The sequence below is a fragment of the Natator depressus genome, chromosome 10 (assembly GCF_965152275.1).
Source record: "Natator depressus isolate rNatDep1 chromosome 10, rNatDep2.hap1, whole genome shotgun sequence".
NCBI classification, from domain to species: Eukaryota; Metazoa; Chordata; order Testudines; family Cheloniidae; genus Natator; species Natator depressus.
In genome coordinates, this window is record NC_134243.1 from 69,879,144 (window position 1) to 69,895,295 (window position 16,152).

Here is a 16,152-nt window from a genome sequence, read left to right on the forward strand (position 1 = left end):
GTGATTATGAGATGCTAAGGGAGATTAGAGAGACTAGAAAGGCAGAAAACACAATAATAATGGGAGATTTCAACTATCCTCATATTGACTAGTACATGTCACCTTAGGACAGGATGCAGAGATAAAATTTCTAGAGACCACAACTGACTGCTTCTTGGAGCAGCTAGTCCTGCAAGCCATAAGGGGAGAGGCAATTCTTAATTTAGCCCTAAGTGGAGCACAGGATCTGGTCCGAGAGGTAAATAACTGAACCGCTCAGTAATAGTGACCATAATGTAATTAAATTTAATGTCCTTGTGTGGGGGAAAATGCCAAAGAAAGCCACCATGGTAGTATTTAACTTCAAAAAGGGGAACTACAGAAAACTGAGGCAAACTAATTAAACAAATTAAAAGGAGCTGTCACAAAGGTGAAATGCCTGCAAACTGCATAGAGACTATTTAAAAACACCATAATAAAGACTCAAACTAAACGTATACCCCATAAAAAGAGGACCAAACTATGCTGCAAAGGCTAAACAGCAGAGTAAATGAGGTGATTAGAGGCAAAAAGGCGTCCTTTAAATATTGGAAGTCAAATCCTAGTGAGAAAAATAGAAAGTACCATAAACTCTGGCAAGTCAAGAATTAAAGTATAAATAGGCAGGCCAAGAAAGTATATGAGGAGCAATTAGCTAAAGACACAAAAACTAACAGCAATTTTTTAAAGTACATCAGAAGCTGGCAGCCTGCCACTGGATGGTGGAGTTGCTGAAGGAGCACTTAAGGAAAACAAGGCCATAGCAGAGAAAATACATGAATTCTTTGCCTCAGTCTTCGCTGCAGAGGATATGGGGCAGATCCCCACACCTAAGTCATTCTTTTTAGATGACAAATCTGAGGAACTGTCCCAAATTGAGGTGTCAATAGAGGAGGTCTTCGAACAAATTGATCAGCTAAACAGTAATAAGTCACCATGACCAGATGGAATTCACCCAAGAGTTATGAAGGAACTCATATAAATTGCAGAACTATTAACTGTGAATGTAACCTATCGCTTAAATCAGCCTTTGTACCAAATGACTTGGGGGTAGCTAATATAATGCCTATTTTTTAAAAAGGCTCCATAGACGAACCTGTCTAGTACAGGTTAGTAAGCCTAACTTCAGTAGCGGGCAAATTAGTTGAGACTATTGCAAGGAACAAAATTATCAGACATGTATATAAACATGATTTGTTACATAAGAATAGCCATATGGGGACAGAGTCAACATGACTTTGTAAATCATGCCTCACCAATTAGAATTCTTTGAGAAAGTCAACAAGCATGTGGACGAGGGTGATCTAGTCCGATATAGTGTACTTCCAGAAAGCCTTTGACAAGGTCCCTCGCCAAAGGCTCTTAAGCAAAGTAAGCGGACATGGGATAAAAGGGAAGGTCCTGTCATCGATCAGTAACTGGTTAAAAGATAGGAAACAAAGGATAGGAATAAACGGTCCGTGAAAACTGACCATTTTCATAGTGGAGAGAGCTAAATAGCAGGGTCCCCCAAGGAGCTGTACTGAGATATGTGCTGTTCAACATATTCATAAATGATCTGGAAATGGGGGTGAACGGTGAGGTTCCAAAATTTGCAAATGATACAAAATTACTCAAGATAGTTAAGTCCAAAGCTGAGTGCGAAGAGTGGCAAAGGGATCTCACTAAAGTGGGTGATAAAATGGCAGGTAAAATTCAGTGTTAAATGCAAAGTAATGCACACTGGAAAAAATAATCCCAGTTCTACATACAATATGATGGGGTCTAACTTTGCTGTTCCCACTCAAGAAGATCTTGGAGTCATCATAGCTCGTTCTCTGAAAATATCCGCTCAATGTGCAGTGGCACTTAAAAAAACCTAACAGAATGTTAGGAACCATTAGGAAAGGGATAATAGCAAATATCACAATGCCACTGTATGAATCCATGGTACGCCCTCACCTTGAATACAGTGTGCAATTCTTGTTTCCCCATCACAAGAAAGATATATTAAAATTGGAAAAGGTACAGAGAATAGCAACAGAAATGATTACGAGTATTGAACAGTTTCCATATAGGAGAGATGAAAAAGACTGGAACTGTTCCGCTTAGAAAAGAGACGACTTAGCGGGAATATGATAGAATCATAGAATCGTAGGACTGGAAGGGACCATGAGAGATCATCTAATCCAGTCCCCTGCATAGAGGGTATATAGAGGGTATACAGAGTTCCTATTAAGGGTACATAGAGGGTATATAGAGGTCTATAAATTCATGAACGGTGTGGAGAAAGTGAATAGGAAAGTATTATTTATCGCTTCACATAACCTAAGAATTAGAGGTCACCCAATGAAATTAATAGGCAGCAGGTTTAAAACAAACAAAAAGAAGTACTTCTCCACACAACGCACACACAGTCAGCTGGTGGAACTCATTGCCATGAGATGCTGTGAAGGTTTAGAGTATAACTAAGTTTTTAAAAGTTCATGGAGAATAGATCCATCAATGGCTATTAGCAAAGATGGTCAGTGACGCAACCCAATGCTGCTGGTGTCTCTAAACCTCTAACTGCTGGAAGCTGGGACTGAACAACAGGGATGGATCACTCAAAATTGCCCTGTTCTGTTCATCCCCCTGAAGCAACTGCCACTGGCCACTGTCAGAGACAGGATACTGGGATAGATTAATCATTAGTTTGACCCAGTATGGCCATTCTTATGTTCCTTAAATTCTTCTTACATATCTTCCCTCTTACCTGAAACTTCCAGTGTGTCCTCCTGGCGTGTTCAGGGACATCACATAGGTTATGATATTAACAACCCATTGGTAGTTTAAATTAACCACACCAGAGCCCTGCTCCAAACTCCGGATCTTTAATCCAAAATGTGTATTTTTGTAATGGAGCAAACATCAAGTCTGAACTCTCTGAACCTGAAGGTACAAAATCCAGACCTGAACTTTCCCATGTCTAGCAATTCAGACTCATTTCATTCTACAGATACAGTAGGTCGGTGCTGGGTGTTTGGTTCAGTGCCAGTCATGTCACCTCTTAATTATCTTCCCTCTAGTCTAAATAACCTCAAACGCCATCAGTCTCTGCTCACATGTGAGCCCCTCCACAGCATGCAGCATCTACACTGGCCTTTTGCATCGGACTCTGTAACAATTTCACTTCAGATAGGGTGACCAGACCTGGATGCTATTCTCCAGATGAGTATTTCTTTATAAAGTACTAGCGCAACATCTCTGGACTGCTCTCAATATGAGACAGCCTCATCTTAGCCCTCTTTCTGGCTGCTGAACAGTGGACCAAGACTTGAAATACTGGGTTTATCACTACACCCAAATCGTCAGTATGTAGACTACAGTAATGGGCCCCATGGAAATACCTTGGTGGACAGAAAAGAATCTCTAATTCATTGCCATTTGAAATGTTTTTAGGTTAGGGGTTCTCCCTACCCAAGTACGTCCCTTTACACTTAGACACCTGGCATTTCAGATTCATCTAGGTATCCATAAACACTGAAACTAAGCCAGACCAAAGAAACCCATACCTGAGCTGCTGTCTTCGACTGTCATTTGAGATTTCACACCAGTCGTTTGGGATGTGGCTACCATCCTATACCTTAATGTTACTAATAGTATTAATATCGGTAACTAACAGTTTTCTACCTAGTGCACAATTAATGAAAAGGTCAATGAGAATTCTCTATCGGGCACTGTTCATTACAAGGCCCATTGCTTATGCAATCTGTCCATATCTCACTTCCCAAACAGTCAAGAGGACTGGAGATGGCAGCTTATAGACCTGCCTGCGAGCTTCTAATTAGCAGGTTTAATCGTATGGAAGCCATCAGGACATTCCTCTTCCAGTGCATTGGCTTTTTGATAAATTGAGCAGTGCCTGTGCCATCACAGGGTGTGTTCGTCCCCCTGTGAAGCAGATAGGTATTGAACTGAGTCAGGGTTGATATGGCACTTGGGATGGGCACTTGTAGTGGGCTGTAACCTTTCCTTCTTGATGGCATGCTCTGGATGACTCAGAACAGCCACCGCAAGTGCTGTCTCAATGTTGTCTTACCTTCTCGATAGACCAGCCCAACATGAAATCTGGGCACCAGAGAATGCTGCCAACTGAGTACAGATCCCTCCTGCCACCTTGGCAAAGGGAAATGGAAGAAAGGATACAAAAGCAACAAAAGCAACTTGCTATGGAAGAAAGTGGGAGCACGTAAACAGAGGGTCACATTATGGCTGCCCCTCTGTGTGAGAGAGAAGGGAGCACTTTACCATATAGGGGAGGGCCGTAATGGGGCCACATTTGGTCCATGAGCACAAGGGAGAGGTCACCAATGCTGCCATCACTCTGCCTCCGGCACACTAGGGCTCAGCTGGGGAGAGTCCATGGTGCACCGGTGCCTTAGTGAAGCAGCTGGCTCTGGGGAATGTGCTCCCCCAGTATCTGCTCCTGGCCTCCACGGGCACAAAGCTTCCAGACACTGCTGCTGTGGTTGGGCACCTCTTCCTCCCAGCCCCACACTGCTCAGGCCAATGGAGCCATAAAAGAGCCCTTTGGAAGCACTGGGACGCATACATGATGCAGTGCAGAGGCTAGAGGGGCCATCTTTTGGGTGAGATATGAAAACAGTGCTTGGCACACTGGTCATTGAGCCTGCCTGGGCATTTGCCCCAAGAGAAGGCACTGAGGGGCAGATTTCCAAAGGCATTTCTGTGTCTAAAGGTATAGCTAGGTACCTAATTGGATTTTCAGAAGTGCCTACCGGCTAGGGCCCTAAATCCCATTGATTTCAACCAGAGTTAGGTGCCCAATCTGCCTTGCCTCTTTTGAAGAACTCGCTAGGTGCCTGTCTGCACCTTTAGGCACCTAAATACCTTTGGAAATTTGCCCCTGAGATACTGCACCAATGGGTGACGTATAAAGACCTAAACAGACGGAGCATAAACTGCAGTGTCCCCACTAAATTCTTATTGGTTTGCTTCTTCCTGCGTTTCATTATGTAGCATTGCTGGGTGCTGCTAAACCGTTGCCACTTACTGCCCAGAACTTCACGACAAAGTCAGTGCTTTCTCTCCTCCCAGGTCATTTCCCTCATTTTGACCCACCAGGGGTCAGGCACCCAAATATCTCTCTTGAGCTTTGGGGTTTAAACCAACCCAAAGTCTCTATGCAAAACTCACTCGAAACCCTCAGATTTCACCTGGTCTGGCATCAAAACCATGTGAAACTGAAACATGTAATAAATGTGGTGCCAGAGCATATGTCCAGCTTGGTTCCAAACAGACCCAAAACAGCATGGGAGATTCAGCTGAAAGATTCCTGAACCTTAGGGAACCTCCTGTTAAACCTGCTATGAGTTTTAGCGAAAACCGAATGACTTTGAAGTGCTTTCCTTGCTGATATTTTGCGCAGCTCTAGCTCCACTCTGCATGTCTGCATCCCCTGTAGGGGTGCATGTGAAAAGGGAGAGAGCTTGTAAAGCACTAGAAATGTAACTCGTTGTCCCTTCCCTGCATTAACCTGGATTCATTCTCCCCTCCCCATCAACCCATTCTCTGCAGATGTTCAGCATATTAAGAGGAGAGACATCGTTCTGAAGAGGGAACTGGGAGAAGGTGCCTTCGGGAAGGTGTTCTTGGCCGAGTGCTACAACCTTAGCCCCACCAAGGACAAGATGCTGGTGGCAGTGAAGGTAAATCTCAAGGGAGCATGGAGCAGAATGTAGTGGATGCTGAACAGCAAGGTATAGCTAGTTGATACTGTGTCAGAAGGATAGGATAGGTGGGGAAGGTTTGTCAGATGCAGTAGATTATGGTAAATCCACTTAGTCACATAATGTTTCAGCATTTTGCTTCAAGGTCATTTATTCTCGCCAATGCCAAAACCTCCTTTCCTTTCCTGTTGATCTGGCCACGAGGCACCGAGGAGAAGCTGCACTGCACTGGTCTGGAAGCTAAAGCTGACATGCAGCTGCAAAAACAATGTATGGAATTCACCTGCCCTCTCCGAGAGACTGGGGGCCCTCCTCCCCCCTCCTTTTGCTCAGCCTTTTGTTTTATCTTTTGCTGCAACTGTACATGAGATGCTGAAGCAAAGAGGCCTCAGCAAAACACACACATACACACACACAAATCCAAAACACAAACACAAAAAACCCACAGAAATACAGTTTTCTGGGATGATCTGCAAGATCCTCGAAGGACCACTTCTAGCTGAGATCTGCTTCTACCAGCCTGGTCACACAACTCCAAGCTAAAGGACTTCCAACAGAGGCCAGCTCAGCATGGCTTCTACTGTCTCAATCAGCTGCTGTGTACACCCCTTAAGGGTCCTTTTGAGAGACTCAGGACACGTTTGCACAGCAAGTCCAGGCCTCGGGTGGAGGAGTCTGCTTAGTGAATAAGTGTGCTTTCATATCAAGTGGCACCAGTTGGCAGATACATCATAATCCACTGTGGTAACTGCGGCCATGTAAATCATTGTAAGTGGTTTTGAATTTGAACTGATACCCTACAAAGAAAAAATACCATCTGTCTCTCCAGAAGTCCAGAGACAACCTGTTCCCAAAGAGAACGTTGTTTTAATGAACCTTTGAAGACATTTTTTTAAGCTCACTTTTCCTGGTATGTTCTGGTCCTGAACTGCAAGGTGCCACCCTTTCGCCCTATGCTACAGAGATGTATAGAGTAACTACACACATGATTAATTATCTGAGAGCGTGGCTTGTGTCATGATGTGAACCTTGTTCCCCAACTTGTGCCTACCTCTCAACAACATCCAGCCCTTTATGGCATATAAACAATGCATCCACAATCTCTTAGGGCTCGACTGAGTTCCATTTGCTTGAAGGCGGAGTGTTATCTCGACTATTTCCCACTAATTGTTGTTACAAACTTATATCTCCAGAATGCCTTTTGTCATGGTCACAAAGTATTTTACACAAGACTGACTTCACCACCTCTGAAATGCACCCAGCTTCAATATGCAACACAACAGCTGTTTGACATCCGACGCACAAGGACGAGGAAGAATAATGTAGCCAGTTGAAGCCACAAGGGGAATTTAGGGAGCACATTTAGGTAGTTATGCAAAATCTGAGCCCAGGCCGGCAGAGCTTAACATCAGTCCTCCTTTACAAAATGCCAGAGGTCTTTAATTACTGTAAGTGACCAAGGCTTCCTGTTTCGCATCCAAAAACCTACCCCCAGCAGCATTACAACCCGTAAGCCTGCACTGGCATTTGTTCCGTTGTGGGTTAGATGGAAGAGTACCACCTCCTGGAGCATCAGTACAACTTGCAGCACCTGGGTTTTCTTGGAGATCTTGCAAGCGCACACAGACTCAGCCTCCTGAGAACTGGCTGGCATTTATTACAGGCGGGGACTGGTAGCACGGCCCGTTATTAAGGTTGTCCGACCCTTCCTATTGTAAGATCCTGTTTTCAGTTGCTAATACCTTTGCCAGCTGTTAACCATTTAGGCTGAAGATTCCAATGCTGGGTGTCTGCTTCAGGCTGAATTTTTTTTTTGGAAAATTTCAACCAAAATGATTCAGCTGTGTCCAAGAATGAGGTTAGGGAAAATGCATTGTTTTGCCCATGCTAAAAAATGCTGATGACCTTTTGTTTGCAAAGCTCTGGAACCAGAGTACTGCATGCAAAGCACAACTCCTGTTGACTTCAGTTGTAGCTGTGAGTGCTGAGAGAGCTGCAACTCAGCGCCCAGAGTCTCAGGTCAGGCATGAGAAAAATGAGGTACTCACAGGGACCACCTGCGTAAAGTTAGGTTTAAGGGACTTGCCCAGCATCCAAAAGAAGCAGAAGCAGAGGTAGAAGGCAGTTCTTCTCCCAGGCAGCATTCAACAGCCTTAACCATGAGACCCCTCCTTTCTCTTTCCTCTTCTATTCTGCCTCATTCACTATACATCTTCCAACGTCTACATTTTCTGACTTTTAAATGCTTGCCTTTGCAAACGTAACAATGTTCCTTTAACATCTATATTCCCATTACCTTGTAGAATCAACGGTGTATTCAGGGAACTTAAAAGTCATTGTACCTGAAATATCAGGTCCAAATATAAGGTGGGAAAAGGATGACTGAGGAGGGAGGGGAGCTATTTTCCTGGAAGGGTGTAGCAGCCATACTATAAAGATATTAAATGACTAAAAATAATCAGGTGCCTGAGATGAGGATGGATGTTTTGCCATCTGCACAGTGTAACTGTCATCCATCTAAATATCTCTAGGTGGCTATCCCTTGAGGGCAGAGAATTAAAATGAAATTATGCAATGTGTCGAGCGGGTGTAGGACAGGGGAAGGAGCAAAGAGGAATGGCCTCATGCGTGGATAATAACCTGTAGAGATCGGTTCAGAGGAAAAAGCACGTGGGAGAAGAGCACTTGCCACTTTGCTAAGCTTAGCGTCTAGCCTGACAAAGCTGCAGGACAGACTGGATTTATTTTCAGCATCTCACTCCATAGATCCACTCCCTCAAGACACAGCAAATGAGAAGGAGCTTCCTAAATGCTGAACATTCTTCCAGTGCATCATTTACAACCAATTTCTGCCGACCTTCCTCTTGCTATTTGTGCCTTTGAATTCCAGGCATGAGTAAGATGAGCAGGGTCTCGTCCTTGGTCCCCAATCAGTGGGGTGACCAGATCAGTTTACAGACTGACAAGAGAAGGACTGGGGTTTGTGGTAACTCCAGTGACATCATTACACAGACAAGAGATTGGTAAGCAGACAGCAGACGTCCTGTTAGGGTGAGCACCCAAGAAGAAATAATTTCAAAGGATACTGTTATGATCAAGGGGTATTAAATCTGATCAGTTTCTTTTTTTTTGATGCGTAAATGTTCGCAGTCCATGGCATTGTGATGATTCTCCCAAAACTTCTGGGCTCTTTTTTCCAAATTAAAGGCAGCCCTCACAAATTACCCTGCAATAATAACAAAGCAGTGTCCAAACCAACCTCCATAAGCAACTGTAAAATAATAAACAGTGTGTAGAGCCCTGCACTCACGAGGAACCTTACAGTATACTCAGGAAGTATGTGCAGTCAAGTCCTCCTAGCACCCTACAATAACAAGTGTGTACATGCTGCCCAATGCTTGTAAGCTACCCTATAACAGCAGCAAACCGATGTGCTCAAATGTGCTAAAGGAGACATTTTTGGTAAGGATACAGATTTCAGCATCAATCTCTCAGGGAGCTGTTATAAACAGCAGGGAATAAAAACATGATTTTAAAAATTATGAGGAAAGATTTGACAGTGTCCTTCAGAGGCATTTTGAAAAATCCTCACAATAACTGCACAGCCCGGCAAATCCGTCTTCAGAAGAAAGGCAGTGTAGTCAGCTATTTCAAAGGAAAAGACAGCTAGAGGGGGCTGGCTGGCTCAGGAGCTGAGTAATAATGAGATACTGAGCCTTTCGCCCCTAGGTCACCAGTTGAAATCCTGCCCAAGTTTGTAATAATGGGAATCTATTACCCTCTGAGGGCTGTTTGCTGCTCTCTGTGAAATGAGTTGGGGAATGAGCTCTATTGCCAAGTGGGCTGCTGTCCACATAGGAAGAAACTCCAGCCTAGTGGCAGTCACTGCGGCTCAAGCTCAGCAGAGCTGAATGATGCCATGGAGCCATACCACCTTTGCCAACTCCTTCAGGAGGTGCCTCCAGAGTATGGCTGAGGCACATAGGTAGGGAGTAAAGGCCCCTTGGACAGCACTGTGAGAAGACCGGGAACTCCATGATGGGTCCCACAACAAAGCCCCCAAACTATTAGGTGTTTAGTGGGAAAGGAGTGGGCTGTCTCTCCTTGTCGCAGGAAAGTGAAGAGATCTGTGACATTTCTAGCACCTGCTGGTAAGACACTGTAGTTTAATGGTAGGGAAGGCAAGCTACTCCTCGTAAAATCCAAACAGTCTTCGGCCTTGTCCCATATTCAAACCAAACCCAAACCATATTGAAGGGTTAGGAACAGTACACTTAATGCAAGAGGGCAGCTCCTATAAACTATCCCAAAAGATCTCCAGCCCACATGTAAGTTCCTCTAGCTTCCTTCTCTTCCCATCTGTTCTCTCTCCAGATTTACTCAGCAGATTCAGGCAGTGCTATCCAGTCTCTTCCCCCCAGCCAGTCTTGGGTGCCCCCGTCAATGTCATCCCAGGTTGGGTTTCAGGAGGAGGGTAGCTCAGTGCAGCAGTTAGAGCATAAAACTGGAGCTGGCACTACAGGATTCTGTTCCCAGCTCTGCCACTGACTCACTTTGTGGCCTTGGACAACTCACTGTTTCTCCATCAATAAAATGGGGATAATGAACCTGGTTTGTCTCACAGTGGGGCTATGAGGCTTAATTCATTCCTATTTGTAAAGTGCTTTGAGATCCTCATGTAACAGGCAATATCACTCTGCAGAATCCTCTACCCCCAAGAGTCCAGCGCAGAAAGACCAGGCCTGGTCCTTCTGACTCACACCCTCCCAATTCTGTTTATATGCTCCCCTCTTCCAGGCTCTGAAAGACCCCACTTTGGCGGCCCGCAAGGATTTCCAGAGGGAGGCAGAGCTGCTCACCAACCTGCAGCATGAGCACATTGTCAAGTTCTATGGGGTCTGCGGTGACGGGGACCCTCTCATCATGGTCTTTGAATACATGAAGCATGGGGACCTGAATAAGTTCCTGAGGTAAGCGTGAGCTGACTGCTGAGACGGCAGGGCAGGGGCCACAGAACCTTCCTCCTCTGGGTCACTGCTCTGAATCCAGACCAAGCCAGTAGGGACCAAAAGTCGTTACTGTTCAGTGACTACTTGACTGCCTGGATAACATGAGTCAGTCATTCTCAGTCCAGCTTCCAGCAGACAGGGGGTCAGCACTCTCCACAGAGAGCCATGCAGACTGGACTTCTTCCTTATCCCTAAAGGGCTTCCATCTGGTCAAAGCAGGTTTGAGACAGGAGGCAGCCTGGGAATGCTATGGATAGAGGGCTGCAGTCTGCAGGGCTGGCAAACCAACACCTTTCAGCAGCTGTGAAATCCCCATGCCAAACAAAGCCAAAGACTGAACCGATCCCCCTGAACACTTCCTTTGGTTTGTAAAAATGAGATTATCGTTCTGCTGCCATGCATTTCGTTTTGCACATCACCCACCTCAGAATCCTGATGGGGCCAGGAATAAAAATACAACAACACTACCCTAGAGAAGCTGTACTTTCAGGATGTCTGACCTGGCTGGCGCCAGTGATTAGAGATCCTCTGAGATTTCCAGCTCCCCTTTCTAGATCCAGAGATCTGATTTTTGGGGTGCCCACTGGACCCAAACACTGGGGCTTTGCTCACTAATTCTGGTCAGAGGTCCCTAATCCTAGGGGAATTAGGTGCTATTGTAGGCTGGGCCCATTACAGTAATTGTCTCACCTACCTCTAGAGTGGTAGAGATTAAAACACCAGCCCATCATCTTGTAAGCATTTCATTGCCAGAATGTAGCTCTTTCATATACACTGTCCCTCAGGGCTTGTCTATATGCAGCATGGTAAAGCATATTAGAGGGGTGTGATTTGAGGGGTGCTCTGCCTGCCCTGTGTAGACCCTCCTGGTGTGAACAAAAAGGTTTCAGTTTGCGTTAACGTAGCCCTGTTTCAAATCGCTGAGTGGTGTGGCGCATACAGCAAATGTGTCTGATGCTAGTCTCCTGTGATGCAGAAATCATGCTCTAAAACTTGTACTGTGAGTGGAGTGGCGCTTACCTCTTGAAATAATTACTAGCTTTATTTCCAAGTATTTAGAAAATTGGACCCTTGATATTTTTGTGTTTTGACTGCTAAACACGAGCATAATTGCATTAGGAGTGAGGAGCTGAACGTGGTGTCAGTGCTAGAGCTGGGGCTCTCCTGTTCACGGAGATTATTGTTCCACTGGTGCAATCGATTTCTGACCAAGAAAAACAAATCCTTCCCTAAAAGTTTGGGTTATTAAACAAGTGTCCTGCATGCATGAGGCTCTGGGAATGCTCTTGAAAGGTTCACCTCTCCCCAGAGCTCTGCAAGGGGGCTCTCGCCCTGATGTAGGAGTTTCACAGTCCTTGGGGGGCAGCCCCAGCATTTTGGTCCCCAAGCCAGAGGTGTCTGGGCGGTTGTGTGCAGACTTCAGGAAACTGTATGTGATTTCCCAGGTCAATCCCTATCCCATGCCCTAGTGGGATGAGCTGGTTGACAAGTTAGGAACAACACAATACATCAATTTATTAGACATACCAAAGAGGCATTGGCAGGTCCCCTTCACAGCCAAATCCAAAGAGAAGCCAGACCTTCCCCACCCCGGGGCTCTCCCATTTCACTACCATGCCTTGTGTGGCACCCCACCACCTTCCAGCAGTTATTAGACCACCTCTTCCTGCCATCACTGTGAGCATGTAGCTGCCTATTTGGGTGAGGTGGTCCTTCTTTTAGTTCGGAGTGCAGATACAACCTGTAGGACAGTGTGTTGCTGAAGGAAGCCAGCCCAGAGAAAAGCATGAGAGACCAAGTACTTGAGGTACTTAATAGAAAAGGAGAAAATCCATCTGCTCTTAGATGAAATGGAGACACCATTCCCTGGCCAAAAAAAAAAGTTGTAAGCCTTGTCCTCCTTAGGACTAGGCACATATTGCAGGTGAGTCATACCCTGTTGTACCATTTTGGCATCTCCTTTAATTGACCTCACCAAACAGAACGCTCCAGAACAGGCCAGCTGGACACTGCAGTGTGACAAAGCCATTCCTTGTTAAGCCTTTCTGCTGCCAGAGCTCTGGGGCCTGGCTTTACACAGACATTCATACTCCAGACGAAGGCCTTGGAGCTAGTCCACCCCCACACTTCCAGGGTTGTATTGGGGTCAAGCCACAATTTGCCTCATTAAGTGAGATATCCCATGGTTGAGGAGTGCCTGGGTACCCAGTGGGCCATGGACTCTCTGGAATAACCTATTAGGGAGGGTCTTTGTCTCATTACCGTATTATGCCCCACTGCCCTGGCTCCATGTGATGGAGTGCAATCCCTGGATTACCCAGTAGTCCCAGGCATTACAGCCGTACACCTTTTGGATACTTTTCCCCCTCATGCTGTGGTCATCCCCAGGCCCCCTACTCTGGGGAGTTATGTGGTGGGCAGAGTGGACACTCTGGAAAACCAGTAGCTGCCCTCACATCCCTGATACACCCCAGACCCTTTTTTACTAGTGATGGGAGGAGACACCAGCCTAGTTATTGGGACAGGAGGGCTCCAAGAGACACCTGGGCCAAGGGAACACCCCACAAAGCTCAGGGTGTTCAGAGAGAGCATGAACCCCCTGAGCCTGATTCACTAATGCAGCACTGCTGCCATCCTCACAAAGGGGATGAGGTAGAGAGAGGGCAAGGTAGAGAGAGGGCAGCCCCGGGAAAGGAGGCTGCCAGACCAAACCTCTCTCCCTTGGGCAGTGAGTTCAGGCAGAGCCATGAATTGAGCCCTGTGCTGTTGTTGGTGTGCGTACACTGGGTCCTTTGTGTAACCAGCCCAGAGGTGCTGAGCGGGGAGCTGGAGTCAGGTCTCCTTAGGCATGAAGGTCTTTACATCAGATAAATAGGGCCTCTCTTTTGCTTGCTGCAGAGGAGCCTCTGACGGGACTGGAACAGGGACCCGCCATGCCTCCCTTTGCTGAAACAATGCTGTGGGAGGTGCCATCTTTCAGGCAGGGCACAAAGCCCAGGCCCTGGACACTTGCGTCACTTAAAATCCCCAGTGCATTCCCTCAAAAAGGGGAGTTCACTCCCAGACACTGTCAAAAGCTCAGCAAGGATAATAACATTCTTCTTTAATTTCACCCATCAGCTTCAAGGTCCTTCTTCGCTGCCTTCCTTAACTTCTTGTGCAGCGTTATTGGGTGCTGTGAAGCAGCTGCTACATGCCACACCAGTGGTGGCCACACATCAGTGCTGGTTAGGAATTAGCCCTGGCATGAGAGGGCCTAACTACCAGTGACTTCAGCAGATATTACCCCAGGTTAGCCTGGGGCTGAATGTGGACCAGTCTCTGAAGCCCTTGGGAGTACTGTTGGAGCTGTGCTGGTCCCAGGTATTAGGCCATGGCTACACTACAGCTTAAGTTATGTCGCTCAAGGGTGTGAATTAGCCACACTCCTGAGCGACATAACCCATGCAGACATAGCACTGTCCACTCTGGTGCATTCCTTGCTTTGGGCATTCACCCTGCAGGAGGCATGCAGAAGTTTTCTTTGGCATACTTCACCCAGCACTGCTCCCAGAGCCAGCAGGGCGGGGGCTGCTTTCAGGAGATAATCAAATGAACTTGTTCAAGTTTAACTACACATTTCAATAGACATTGAAAAAGCAGTAAAAGGGGAGAGGGCTCACTTTAGCCTGGGCTTCCCACAGATAAGCATCATAAATAAAAGTCCCCCAGTTTTTATTATGCCGCACAGGGCCTCTCAGAGAAAACACTGAACAATAAAGGTGACCTGTGTGGCAAGGGGAGTCATTTCAATTTACACCTGCCAGCTGGACTGGGGATTGAGTGCCACAGGGTGGTCTCTCTTCATACTTCATTCCCAGCCCTCACGCAGCCTGGCTGCTCCTCTCGTCACTGGTGGCGGCAGATCAGACGTGTCAGGCCCATCAGGAAATACAAAAAGGCCTGCTGCAAATTGCAGTGTCCTGGCTGATAAAAGGCCAGCATTGAAATGGCAGCTCCCTCCGAAAGAGCCTGTCAGGGAGAAGTGTAAACATCCCTCTCCAGGGAGCAGGGGGTCTCCAGGGCTGACTTACTAGGAAGCCTGGGAGTTCACTAGAGCTGCTATGCAAGGCAAGGTTGCAGAGCCCCTGCTGTGCTCATACCATTGGTGGCTCCTCTGCATTTCTGTGGTGTTCAAATATGCTCTTTCTCTCAATGTTTACTGCACATGTGTCTCCCTCTCTATCTAGCCATGGAGAAGGACAGACTGAGCGAGCGTGTGTGTTAAACTCAGAGCTTGGGTGGCAGCAACAGCTAGTGTTAAGGTTACTTAAACAATTCCATTGTAAACCCCTATTTGCAGTCGCCTTTAATTTCCCCCTTTTATTAAAGTCTCCAGACTTGCTCCCTGCTCAGAGGCAATTGTTTCTTCGACGTTTGATTATGTATGTTTGTAAAATCAGAGCGTCAGTGGTAGCAACAGCTAGAGTTAAGGTTACTTAAACAATTCCATAGTAAACCCCTATTTGCAGTCATCTTTAATTTTCCTCTTTTATTAAATATTCCAGACTTGCTCCCTGCTCACAGACAAATTGTTTCTTGGAAGTTTGTGTAGCCTTTTGATTATGAAGAAAGAAGGAACAAACATACACGCTATCCATTACCAAAAAACAAGTCGTAGTAGTATAATTTTAACATCTCTAGTGTCCAAACAGCCAGGGGCAAAAAGAGACAGTGCTCATTGAAGACGGGATTTCTGCCCCATGCTGACACAAATGTCCATCATACGAACTGCAGTGTTTTATCCCCAAAGAACAAACCCCTCTGATGGTCTGAGAATCTGCCCAGTTTTACAATCCTTAGTAAACTGCGTTAGCCCTACTTTCTGAGAAAGTGACAGACCAACCTGTCTTCTCATGCTCTCCTTCTCCACAGAATGATGCACACTCGTCACTTACACTAATGGCATTAGCCTGTTGACGCTACCCCCTCTGGGACCATCCCAGCTCCAGGGAGTAAGGAAGGGCCTGTCTAGACTAGGTTGCATTTTAAAAGGTTTTAACTAATTTAGACACTAGTGTAAACAGGGTGCCCACTTTTACAAAAGTGTTAGCTGGTTGAGGGCAACTGTGCACCCCTCTGAGGTTGACCTTGAGCAGCTAATATGTTTTGAACTTGTCCTGTGTTCCTTACCTAGACGGGGCAGAAAGAGAGATTTCCTTGGTGCCTCTTGGTCTGTTTGGAGTTGGAATGAGCTGCAGATCAAAGAACAATCTCCAGCAATCTATCAACAACACGTTGCTCGCTTCCAGACCTGTTCTACACCAGAAATATTACTCGTTGTTGACAACAGGTGTCAGCCACAGTCGAACCTTGACGAGCAGGGTCCAACTGCAAGTGCAGACCATGGCCAGCTGTGTTCTTCACTGTTTCAG

The 16,152-nt window shown here is 46.1% G+C and overlaps 1 protein-coding gene across 4 annotated transcripts in view; it reads left to right on the forward strand.

Moving 5' to 3' along the window:
- NTRK3 (neurotrophic receptor tyrosine kinase 3) overlaps positions 1-16,152 on the forward strand; it is a 320,506-nt gene that overhangs the window by 262,697 nt on the left and 41,657 nt on the right. For all 4 annotated transcript variants that reach the window (XM_074966486.1, XM_074966489.1, XM_074966490.1 and 1 more), the window contains exons 14-15: positions 5,578-5,708; positions 10,527-10,699. In XM_074966486.1, the coding sequence (XP_074822587.1) occupies positions 5,578-5,708; positions 10,527-10,699 (304 nt within the window). The remainder of the gene's footprint in view (positions 1-5,577; positions 5,709-10,526; positions 10,700-16,152) is intronic.